This window comes from Dermochelys coriacea, chromosome 1, assembly GCF_009764565.3.
Source record: "Dermochelys coriacea isolate rDerCor1 chromosome 1, rDerCor1.pri.v4, whole genome shotgun sequence".
NCBI lineage: Eukaryota > Metazoa > Chordata > Testudines > Dermochelyidae > Dermochelys > Dermochelys coriacea.
Genome location: NC_050068.2, coordinates 211,675,091 through 211,687,795, shown reverse-complemented (window position 1 = coordinate 211,687,795; position 12,705 = coordinate 211,675,091). Strand labels below are relative to the sequence as shown.

Sequence of the window (12,705 nt, the reverse complement as noted above, 5' to 3'; positions counted from 1 at the left end):
GCAGAGTTGGTTTTGGTGCCTCTTAAAGGTTAGTACCCTGGCCCTGTGCTGTCATATGAGAGACCCAGATTTGGTTCTCCCTTCTGGTCCCTACTCCTTAGTGCCGGGAGAGAAGCTGAGGCCAGGTACCACCACAAGGGTTAGGGCTCCAAGGGGATGTGCTGCGCAGACAAGCTGAGACCCATCCACAGGCGAATTCCACAGCAAGGAGAGCCCCAGATCTGTTTGCAAAGAGGCGAGGGGACAATAAAAAGAGGGGGAATTTCTGATGGCTGGGGCAGTCTGTGGGTTGAGGGGGGGTCCCAATCAGTGTGAGAAGGGAAAGAAGGAGGGAGTTCATGGGGGTGGGGAAGTGAGGGAGGTCTGTCTGTGGAGTGGGAGGGAAATGTGGCTTCAGGTTTCAATGAGATCCTTTCAGAATAAGAGCTCTGGTATCGCAGCCAGAGGGGAGGAGTGGAGAAAGGTGGAGTGGTGCAGTCACTGCTTGTCTGAACTCCAGATGGAAGGGGGAAACTGGGCCCAAATGGGAAGTGAATCTGCCTCACCCCCAGGGGCAGGGTTGTGGAGCAGCTGGTGCAGAGAGGGGCCTAGGGCTAGTCTTGCCTGAGCGATCCCGTGGCTACCTTCACCTTGTGCTCTCTTCAGGCTGGGCTGGGGGTGGAGAATAAGGCAGGAGCCAGACCTCTCATGGTCAGAAGGAAGCTAGGGTTCCATAGTCAGCACATCTCTGCCCATTCATCAGAAGGAGAGTAATCCTGCCCTATAAACCTGGACCCCCAGCATTCTCAGGACACATGCTGATCCCTAGTGGCCACTGCTGATATCCAGCCCCTCCCTCCTCCCTTAACCTCTGAGTCCCTCTCTGGATTGGAACTGAATTGGAACCAAAGACCATCTGGGCAGCAACAATACCAGCCCAAACAGTCAAAAATAATGAGTTAAACTCCCCAAAATCACAGGGATTCTAAGTCATGGGATTTTATACAATAATAAATGTTTTCTCTGTATTTGCTTTTGGAATTCTGTACCTTTAGGGGTCACATTTCCAACTTTTTCTTTGCAACACTGAGGGTTAGAAATTAGAAATTCACTTATTTAAAATGAAAGGTGAGAGTCTCATATAGTCACATGACCACCAGGAGCTGGGGCTTTAAAATGAATGTAACATTCATGGGACACATTACTATTACAATATTCCAAAAGTTGGTAACCCTGGAAGGACCCTTCTTCCCACTGAAAGAGGAAAACTGGAACTGGTCCCCATGCCCCCGGCAATGGACTCTTCTCCTCCCTCATTCCATCTGCCTCAACTTGGCTGCCCCAGTCACTCTCTGCTCACAGCCTCTCTCTGCAATCCAAGGGTGAGGAGTACAGGTGAGGAAGGGAAAGTTTCCTGTAGGGTAAAAGATTCATTTGAAAGCAGTGCCTCAGAAGGAGGGGGTCCCTGATAAACACACCCTGGTGGGAGCCCAGCAAGCCTCTGGAAAATTAAGCTTTTGGAGAATTTTCAGGGTTACTTGTGCCCTCCACAAAAGGTCCAAGTGACTCTTTTAAGCTGGAAAGTTCATGTTCTCTCCAACAGCTGAACTCAAAACCAGCATTCCCAAGACAGCTGCTTTGCAGGGAAACCATCAGCCTATGAGGAGAATCTCAATGCTAAGTACACATGAGAACAGAGAGGGTTAGGAGCTGTAACTGTCTGTAAAGACAGCTACTCCCATGAAAGTGATATAGCATGACAGCCACATGCAAATAGATTGTCACACCCATGGCATGCTGAGGCCACAAAAGAGAGGCATCTGGCCTGGTACTGAAACATTTCTGCCTTCTTTATGCACATGTAAACCCCAGACCTGACTTGTAGCACACACACATGTCCCCCACTCACCCTGTTCTAGTCTTAGGCTCCTTCCACACACACAATTGCATTTCACATAGTGATGTTCCTTTGTAAGAGTGTGGAAGACCCAGATGTTATGTTACCAGCTGATGTTATGAGCTGTTTTCACACAGTGTCCTATGGGTGTCATTCCCATGGGTATTATCACTCTCCCTCCCAGCGGTGCCCTGGGGGAAAAAGGTTTCTTGTCAGTCATGTCTGGTGGCAGCAAACTTCCCTGCAAACAGTGCCCTGTAGCTGCAAACTTTGATGCTCTATAGCTACAAGCTTACTTGCAAATAATGCCCTATGACCCTAAACTGGGCCCCATTGGTGCCCTGTGGCTGTGAGCTTCCCTCCTACTGGTGCCCTGTTGCTATAAGTTTCTCTCCTAGCTGTGTCCTATGGCTGAAAACTTCCATACAGATTGTGCCCATTGGTTGTGAGCTTCATTGCTGATGGTGTCCTGTGCCGGCAAGCTTCCTTCCAGGGTCTTGATTGGGGCTGCCTGAGAATGTGCATCATGCACAGCAAAGCATTCAAAAGTCAGGAAATGCCAGAGTTAATATTGCCCATTTAATCTTAACTCTGATCCTGTGTATGTACATTATTATGAGAAAAAAAAGGAGTACTTGTGGCACTTTAGAGACTAACAAATTTATTTGAGCATAAGCTTTTGTGAGCTACAGCTCATTTCATCGGATGCATCTGATGAAGTGAGCTGTAGCTCACGAAAGCTTATGCTCTAATAAATTTGTTAGTCTCTAAGGTGCCACAAGTACTCCTTTTCTTTTTGCGAATACAGACTAACATGGCTGCTACTCTGAAACCTGTCATTATTATGAGAGTCATTAATTACAGGGTCACATGTTCTTTTTCAGACAATATAACAATATATAGAAAGTACAGTTTCTTTACAGCCTTAAATACACATGTATAAACATCTTGAAATGCTTCCTTCACCCTTGGACACTTACATTATTTCATTGTTGTGACTCTTTTCATAGACGTGGACTCTTTACTATAGATTCCCAGAAAAATAGTGCTAAGCTTGAGAAGTATCAGTGTCTTTAAAAAAAAATATGTAAGACATCATTTCATTTTAGAGACCCCAACATTAGAAAGCCAGGAAAATCTAAACTGAAAGCTCATGTACAGGGGAACAATAATATTGGGCTTGAGCCTTCTTCCCTACTTATGAAGAAAGCCTGAAAAATTGTTTGTTTTTGCTGTTTTTTTCACATTCATAATTCAGTTCTTGTACATCCTGTTTCCCTTGGAAGACTCTATAGACAACTGCAGAACAACCAGAGAGGCCTGACTAATTGGAAGAGAGGAAAGTATTTGTATTCATAGTGTTTTAAACTCTCTGGGCTTTGTTTATTATCATTAACACTTATTTAACACAAATGCAGAAGAAACAACTGAAAGAAAACTTCTCTTTGTTAAAGATTTAACATTTCTGTTTCCTCATCAAGGAAGCTGCTGATTCACACCTCTGAGGAGTTCTTCAGCAAAACAGTAAGGCAAAGACCTGGCAGTATTGATATTTCTAAGGTAAAAAGGAGCAGTTTTTTAATTTTTTAAGAATAACATTTCAAGCCTTCTTCCCACATCAGAAAAATGCCTCAAAAAAGAAGGGCAGGAATAACACAAATCCTATTTCTTTTTCCTTTTTATGACACCTTTAAAAACAAAACTCCCCCCAAAATTGCATTTTAATATAGGAAAATTTCCAGTTAAGTGTCTCTTGAGCAACCTTATCTATACACACACTCACACAGACACACACACAAATGTGTACAACTCTGTTGGATCTTGCTTTTTTAAAAAAAAGTCCATGGCCACAGTTCCAGCAAAGAGACAGCAGAGGGCAGCAGAATGTGGACTAATGAAACCCATTCACGATGCCGATTGCTTTGTAACCTAACTGTCTCTCTTCCGTCCCTCTCCTCTGGGTCTTCCCCCACCTCGTTGAATTAGATCTGGCAGGGTTAAGAGTTTGCATTTGATTACAACTCGCCTGGTTAGAGCGCTTGGAGGGAGAGAGAGAGACACACACATCAGACAAGACTAAGAACATGTGAGTGCTGCCAATCTGGCCTGGGGAGGGAGGTGGTGGAATATTTATGGGGGAGAGGACTGAAGGGTCCAACTCCTTGGGGAAGGATGAGAGGTAGATGGGGTTAAATCCATGTCCCACTATTATCCCGTTAATCCTCCTGTTCGAAGTGGTGCAGGGTTTGAATCCCCCCAGGCTGATCTCCTTCCAGGGAAGGGGAATGAGTCTATTTTGGAGGAGCGTAATGGCCTCACTCCCCAAGTAACCCCCAGATTGGGACCAGGATGTGAGGGGACAACTAACCTGCCCAGATTTCCATACCACACCCTGTGGAGAGGGAGAGGTTATTAGCTAGACCTTGCACAGGCCCCACCCTTCCCTCAACAGGGGGTCACAGGAGAGGGACCCAGGCATGGCTGGGGATCACGCCCCGCCAAACTGAGGACCTTTGGACCCTGAACTGCTGAGCTGGGCAAGCTCCAAAGCTAACAAACACAAGCTGAATCAGGTGGCCCAAAGCCATGTGGAGGGAAACCTTCAGAGCCTATAAGGCTGGATCTCTTACTGTTCCTCCCCCTGGTTCCAAGAGACCCAGGTCCATGGCTGGTGTGTAACAAACACTCAGTGCTCATGGGGTTTGTGCCTAAGTTTCCCTTGAAACGGCTTCCTGGTCTAAGGGAACCATATTCTTGGCTAGTACCTGATGCCCAGCTGGTACCTGATTGGATCTTGGGTCTCTTCAATGTCTCCTATGTCTCCATTGACTCTATAACACCTGGTTGATACCCAGTGTACCCAGGGGTCCATTGGATTATGCATGAGCCTCCCATGAAATTTCCACTGGTTGAATATGGGCCCAGATCTACGGCTAGTCTGTAACTCATGCTCCATGTACATTGTGTTCACAGGCTCCCCCTGCTCCTCCTGTGGGGGTCTCTCCTCTTTGGAGTGGTCAGTTCCAGCCCAACCCCAAGGAAGCTTTTTGGGGAGATCACATCCCCCAATTACCCCAAGCCATACCCCAACAACAACATCAGCACCTGGGACATTACAGTCCCAAAGGGCTTTGTGGTGAAGTTGAACTTCTGGCAGTTTGACCTGGAGCCATCTGAGTCCTGTCTCTATGACTACGTCAAGGTGCGTGCAGCAGAGACCTGGGGTACGGCTTGGGAGGGGAAGCTGGTGACCTCAGGGCACAATCATTTTTCAACAGCAAGAGGCTCTCCTTGCTATCCAACAGGCACAAAAGAGAGGGAGGGAGTTGGAGATGCATAGACCAGGTAATGGTGATACATGGAGCAAGTTGAACTTCACGAATTCGCATGATTTCCCCTCCCCCTTTCTCCTTGACAGATCACAGCAGATAAGAAGGACCTGGGCCGGTACTGTGGCCAACTAGGCTCAGCCACAGGCAACCACCCGGGAGTCAGGGAGTTTGTGTCCAAAGGGAACCGGATGAGGATGATGTTCCACTCTGACTTCTCCAACGAAGAGAACGGCACCCTCATCCCCTACAAGGGCTTCCTGGCCTATTACCAAGCTGTGGGTGAGTATGAGAGCTCCACACCATGCAGGAGGGGTACACAGGGCTGCTCCTCACCAGGAGAATGCAGAGGAGCCCTGGACCCCATCCCCAACAGGTAGAGACTCCAGGACAGTAGCCAGACCCGCAGCACCACCAGTACAGAGCTTTCAATCAGGTTTAATTCTTTCTTCTCTTTGCCTGGCACCCCCTCTCCTCTCAGATCTGGATGAGTGTGCCCATGGCAATGCCCTTGAGGAAGACGAGGGGCCTCTGTGCCAGCACCTCTGCCACAACTATGTGGGTGGCTACATCTGCTCCTGCCGCCCTGGTTACCAGCTGCAGAGCGACCACCACTCCTGCCGAGGTGAGTGAAAGGTGCAGAGATTGACGCAGGGGAATAGGACCCAAGTGTGGGAGCCGCTGTTATGCAGATAAAACTATACAAGATTGTTTCAGGGGACCAGGCAAGATGCCACGTTTATTATGATAACAATTTGATCTATGACCAATAGCTAATACCTATACACACACACACACACACGTATATCAAATGTTCTGCAGCAGCTGGATAGTTACTAGTCCTGAACGTAGCTTGAGTCCATGGTTTGATTTCGCAGCTTCGGTTCGTAGCTCGTGACGGCTAACTGGCCAGGAAAGCCGGGCATGAGGAAGGGCTGGGTCTCTGTCAGATGCGCACCAATGACCTTCAGTGTTGGCAGCAGAACGTTACCCAAAGTCTTCCATCTCACCAATCTTTTTTATAGGCTTTTAGTTTGAATCCAGAGTCTGTAGATCTTGCTGTGTCATGCTGCCTCTGGGTTCGGTGTGATTAATCACCCATCAATTGCTGACGTGACTTTCAGCCCCTGACCTGGCTTTGATCTTCCTTCAATTGCACTTTTGTTCTTTTCTTTTGAGGGTGGACTCTTCTTACTTTGTTAGGGCTGTTGTCTGAATTTTCAGCTGTTGGTGTTTATACTTTATTTCATCAGGACAGGCTGGGGCTGGAGGTTGAGTCCATCATCCATACATACCTCATTCACACATCTAAACTAAACTAGTAAGATTACAGCAGTGTTTTCCAAAATGGAGTAAGCATTTAAAAATGGAGTTTGAGTTACAATATGGAGTCTTATTAATAATAGTAATTAAAGAAAAGAAACAATTTCATTCTTCAGCTCGACACTGCCCAGAGGGGAAAGGGAAAGAGGAATGACCTAGGATGCAATTGGTGGGACGAGAGGTTGCCTCCTTTGTACCCACTGTAACTGGTGCTCTCTTCCCTCCCCAAGTGGAGTGCAGCAGAGAGCTGTTCACAGAGACCTCTGGGTACCTGTCGAGCCCGGAGTACCCCCTGCCCTACCCTGCGGAGCTGCGGTGCAACTACAGCATCCGCCTGGACAGAGGGCTGGCCATCACCCTCAAGTTCCTGGAGCCCTTCGATATCGATGATCACCAGCAGGTCCACTGTCCCTACGACCAGCTCAAGGTACTGGAAACCAGTCCAAACCTGTGTCCCACCTGCCATCAGACCATAACAAACCTGCTTCTCCCAGGGAAGCTCTCAGGGCCAGCACTGCTGGCAGGAGGGAGCAGAGATTAGAAAAGGGGGAATGCTCAGGGTCCACAGCAAAGTTGTTTTCCCCAGTCCATCCTCTGGGGTACTTAGTCCCCAGCATCCTATGCAATGGGGCTCTGGGCCCCTCCAAGACCCCTCAGTGCTGGGGGTGGTTCCTGGATTCCAACCAGAAAACATCCTTCTTTGCTCCATTTTACTTCCTTATCCCTCATCCTTCTCCACTTCCCTAGACAGGATTAGATGGACACATAGGTCTGACCCCAGGCTGGGAGAAGCAGAGACTGGCCCATTAGTCTGATCTGGCAGTGGGGACCCCAAAGTAGATGGGTCACAGGCCCATTGAGGGGCATTGGGGCATATGGGCCCCTTGGTCTGGCCTGATGCAGGGGAGGAGTGGGTACTGGTGTGGAGTGGCCTGTTGGTGTGATTCTAGCTCTGGCTTTCTTCCTCTCCAGATCCAGGCACATGGCAGAGAAATTGGTGAGTTCTGTGGCAAGGTGTCGCCTGGCAGCATCGAAACCAACAGCAATGCGGTGGATGTGCTGTTCTTCACAGATGAGTCAGGGTTCAGTCATGGGTGGAGGATCCACTACAGCTCAGAGAGTAAGTGACTCCCTTCCCAGAGCTACTCCAGGCCTGAGCATGCTGCTTGCTAAAGCCTTGTGTGTTCCCCAACAGGAATCCGGTGCCCACAGCCTGTGCCAAAAGACCAGTTTACCCTCATCAAAGACCTGCAGCCCCTGTACAGATTTCGTGACTACTTCATTGTCAGCTGCCAGACGGGGTATGAACTGATGGAGGTGAGACCCTTCTTCTCCCCACCCTTCTGCTCTCTTCTCCATTCCTCCTTTCTTTTCTTCTGCCAAAGTCTCCTCCTTTCCAGTCTCTTCTCCCTCTTTTCCTCCTTGCAATCTCCTCCCCTGTCTTCGCTCCCTGCCTTTTCACAGGAACAGGTGCCCCATCCCCAGGAGTAGGTGTCTCTCGGGTAGAATCAGAGCTTACCAGTTTGATGACTGCAAGATTTTCTGGCTGGGATAAAGAGGCTGCAGCATGAGCCTGCTGAAATAGGGATAGCTAAGGCCAATGTGTGACAGAGGGGTAGGAGGTTGGGTAAGGAGGAAAGGTTCATGGGTCACAGAAGGGCACTGAGATGGACATCAGGAGCAGAGTTGGGCAGCCCTGAGAAGGCAGACACGAGGCTCTCTCCCCGTGATTTGGGGTTGGGGCAGGGACCTGAGGTTACATGTGGTCCTCAACTCTTCTCTTCTTTTTCCTGCAGGGTGACCAGAAGTTGGCATCCTTCACCGCTGTCTGCCAGGATGATGGGACTTGGCACCGACCCATGCCCCGGTGTGAAAGTGAGTCAATAATCCCACCCCCACACATGGATTATCCCCCCGAACCCAGGGGGTGAGTGTGGAGTACATCCTCCATAACCCATGTAGTCCTTGGCCTTTCTATTGTCAGCAAGGGGACTCATAAATGCCAGTTCTGGCAATATCTTAGGCATTGTGGTCCTTAGGCATAGATCCTACTGGGCCCTAGACTGAGTCCACCCCTCCCCAAAATCATTGCACTCAGGGGGGTGTCAAATGGCTACCATGCTTTCCACTGGGGCTGGGCAACATTTTTGAAATAAAAACGTGTTTAGTACAAAAATAGCCTCCCCCGCCTAAAAACTATTGCAAAAATAACCTATTGATCTTCTCTTTTTTTTTGGTTTTTGCAATATTTTCATTACTTTAATCAGAATTATTATTGAAATATGTAACCCTTTTTGATAAAAATGTTGATAAAGTGTCATTAAATTAAAAAATAGGTCAGCTTTGAACAACTTTGAATTTTTGTGTGCCTTTTTCTCCATTTTCTAAGCAACTCTAGTCTCTGCCAAATGGGGACTGGCCCTGCATCCCCTCTAGTGGGCTCATGAACAGTCCCCATCCCTCCAACACATCATGGGCTCCAACTGAGTCCAGCTTGAGTTTCTGAACCTCACTGCTGCAGTGAGCATTGTGGCTCCCCCTTGACTCCTCTCCTTGTTCTCTTTTGTAGTTGTGAACTGTGGTGATCCCAAAAATCTCACCAACGGAGCCTTCAGTTATGTTAGCGAACACGGGAACAACTACTACCAGTCAGTGATCACCTACCGGTGCAAAGAGCCTTATTACCACATAGTCACCAACAGAGGGAGCGGTGAGTTCTGACCCAGGAAGAGCCATAGCAATCTGAGCTGGGAAAGCATTGATAACAAGGGTGGTCCGTCCCGTTTAAGGGCAGTAGAGAGTCTAGGCATCAGTCAACCTATGTTCCATGGCCTGACTCTTTCAGGATCCAGGAGTTTGGGGGAACATGAGGACCTGGGGAATGGCAGAGGCAGATACAGGAGAAAGGAAGTAGTCCCAGGGAATTAGTGTTTGGGGAAAACCAAAACTACTATCTCTTTAAGGGCCTGGGATCAGGAGCCTTCTAATGTAGGGTGGAGGCAAGGCTCCCTTTACTCCCAGCCAATTAGGATGAGCCTTGGGAAGGAGGGCAGCGTATTTGCTGCCTCGTCTCTCCTAACAGGAGGGCTGCTGAGCTTTCCTCATATGGGGCTGGAAGAAATGACTTGAAAAAGGGCTAGCTGGGAGAATCTGGTTTAAGGCTGCAGCTGGCCTGAATTAGCACAGTAGTACCGGAAGGAAGGCGGTGGAACTCTTGAATGCAAGGAGAGTAAGTCTGCCTAAATTATTACACAGGCCCAGGAGGGGGCTGTGGGACTCCTGACCTTTTAAGAGAGGGGGTCTGTCTCTGAATTAGCACACAGGCTCCCAGGAGAGGGGTGGGGGTGAGGAGCTAAAGAATTCAGTGCTCTGTTTAAAAGTTAATAAATAAGCCAGTAAAGGGGTAATCTTGGTCTAAGTACAGTGATCTCAGAGTAAACCATTGCAAGACCCAAGGGGGAGGGGGGCAGTGGAACTGCAGGGCCATGCTGTGCTACATGGGGGTGTGCTTGGGGACGGTTGTGGGGGTGTGCTTGGGGACGGTGCCTGCTATGCTCCCTCAGATCCTATCTCCCCACACAGCCCCTTGGCCTAGGCTAGAAGCATCCCCCTATCCATTCCCCATGCTCCTGGTTCCCTGTGCTCTGGAATGGGGCTCTGGCGTCCCTTTGGCTCTCAGTGCAGGGGGAAGACTCTTGAGCTTCTTTGCCTTGGCTCAGTCTCAACCTATTATCACCTCCCACCAACCACTCAAAAAAAAATAATCTTCAGAGGCTTGAACCCGTCAGACACTTGCAAAGATCCTCACATTTTCCCACCCCCCTCTCTAGTCATGACTGTTCCATGCCAGGTTGACTTAGCTCTTTGAATCTCTCCCAGAACTCAGTGCCATGATATGTGGAATCAAGGAATCCCAGTCCTTCTTACACAGGAGGGATGTGTTAGACAAAACAGCTGTACATGACACATACAGCAAAACCAGCTCAAATTTACCTGAGATCACACCCTGAACTCTATTCAGCACTCAGGTGATCTAGTGACTGAATAATATAACTTTCAATGAGCATATCATTACCCTCAATCCCCTCCCCTGAGCATTTCTGTGGTTCTTCTCTGAGCTCCCTCAAACTTGTCACTATCTTTCTGGAACTGAGGGGCCCAGAGCTGAGCAGAGCATGCCAGGTGGGGTTGTTCCAGTGCTCTAGACAAAGGGACTATCTCCCCGTTCCCCCTGTGCCTGATGATTGCTCCCTGCAGTCCTTGGTTTCATTATCTTCTTCTCTTTTCCCTCAGATACATTCAGCTGCTCCGCTCAGGGCTCCTGGGCAGACCAAGACGGCCATGAGGACATCCCCGTGTGTTTACCAGGTAAGTAGGGAACATCTCACTATGTTCAGCACTCAGCAATATGCCTTCAGAGTCAGCACGAACCAAGGGAGACAAGCAGAGAGGGAGAGAGAGATGGAGAAGTGGAACTGACAATAATGTAGGACTGTCTGTGAGGGAGATTGCAGTGCAGGAGACGGAGAAATTCAGATGGAAAGACAGTATGAGAGCAGGGAAGCAGGGAACTGAAAGGTATGGGGTGAAGAGAGAGACAGCCAGAGAAGAGAGCATGTAATAGCCTTTTTGATTCCTGTCCCTCCCCACAGTGTGTGGGAAGCCAGACAATCCCATCACTGGAATCCAGCGGATCATTGGTGGCAGCACAGCACCGTCGAGAAGCTTCCCATGGCAGGCGAAAACAAACATATTTGGGCTCGGGGGTGGGGCGCTGCTGGGTGACCGCTGGATCCTGACAGCTGCTCACACCATCTATCCCAAGGAACGCAGCTCATTGACAGAGACAGTTGGGAGGATGAGCCCTGCCGAGGTGGCTAAGAAGGCCGAAGTGTTCCTTGGCCACACGGAGGTAAATAAGATCCACGAGCTGGGTAACCGTCCCGTCCGCAACGTGTCCGTGCATCCTGACTATGATCCTGATGATGAGAACAACTTCAGTGGGGACATTGCACTGATCGAACTGCGGGACCCTGTGCCACTGGGCCCCAACCTGCTGCCTGTCTGCCTCCCAGATGCTAGTAACAACACTTTCTACACCAAAGGATACATGGGCTATGTGAGCGGCTTTGGGGTAGAGAAAAACATTCTCGCAGACCGGCTGAAGTATGTATCACTGCCAGTGGGTGACCAGAGATCCTGCAAGAAATGGCTGCAGGAAAAGGAGGTCAATGGGAAGGCCATGGTGTTCTCTGAGAACATGTTCTGTGCTGGCTCGCCCAGAGGGGGGAAAGATACCTGCCAGGGGGACAGTGGGAGTGTCTTCACTGTGCAGGATTCAGAGAGTGAGCGCTGGATAGCCACTGGGATCGTCTCCTGGGGCATCGGCTGTCACAAGAGCTATGGCTTCTACACCAAGGTCATCAACTACCTAGACTGGATCAAAGAGATAACAGGGATGTAAAGGCTCTGAATGCCACTATCCTATTGGCTGAAGGCTCAGTGATGTCATATAGGTATCCAAACACCCACACATCATTGGCTGAAGCATTGTGATGTCATAAAGGATCGTGATGTCAAAACTGCCATAGCAATGGTTGAATTCTTGGTGACATCATCAAAGCTTCCCAAAGCCTCTGTGCCATTGACTGAAGCTTTGTTGATGTTCTAAGGTTTCCATATGCACCTTCACTATTGGGTGAAGCCTGGACAATGTCAGGCAGTCTTGTGAAATCCAACATGCTATTGGCTGAAGTCTTGGTGATGTCATAAAGACTTCTGAAATCTGTCGCACTATTGTTTGAGATGCTTGCAATGTGGTAGAGCTTCCTGGAGGGTGCTGAGTGCAGATTGTATTCATGTCTTGGCACCAATGAGGTTCTGTCAATATTAAAATCACTGCTATAGGAACCAGCTGTTTTTATTTCACTGTCTTCCACTCCCACCTGGATTTTTTAATAATTAAAAAGCACCTTCCTTCCACCAAGTTCTTAAAGAAACTTGCAGGCTGTGCCTATACAGAGATTGCTTCATCCAGACTGGAGTAGGGTTGCCAGGCATCCAATTTTTGACTGGAGCTCCTGCAGCACCAGCGGGGCAGACAGCCTCCGTGCCTGACTCCGTGCGGCTCCTGGGAAGGTGTGACATGTTCCTCCAGCTCCTAGGCAGAGGGACAGC

General features: G+C 49.0%; 1 protein-coding gene across 1 annotated transcript; it reads left to right on the top strand.

Moving 5' to 3' along the window:
• The first annotated feature begins 3,769 nt into the window (after positions 1–3,769).
• Positions 3,770–12,438, top strand: C1R (complement C1r). The gene is made up of 11 exons (XM_038412089.2): positions 3,770–3,962; positions 4,850–5,078; positions 5,295–5,487; positions 5,687–5,830; positions 6,759–6,955; positions 7,501–7,648; positions 7,724–7,845; positions 8,325–8,403; positions 9,098–9,238; positions 10,822–10,896; positions 11,181–12,438. Coding segments are annotated over exons 1-11 (2,142 nt in total). The 5' UTR covers positions 3,770–3,960; the 3' UTR covers positions 11,993–12,438.
• The last annotated feature ends 267 nt before the right edge of the window (positions 12,439–12,705 follow it).

Bases quoted from the DNA above. Each gene is read 5' to 3' on its own strand.
- C1R (XM_038412089.2), top strand. The intron at 5,488-5,686 runs GTGAGTATGAGA...CTCTCCTCTCAG, and splicing joins GGCCTATTACCAAGCTGTGG to ATCTGGATGAGTGTGCCCAT. The intron at 7,846-8,324 runs GTGAGACCCTTC...TTTTTCCTGCAG, and splicing joins CGGGGTATGAACTGATGGAG to GGTGACCAGAAGTTGGCATC.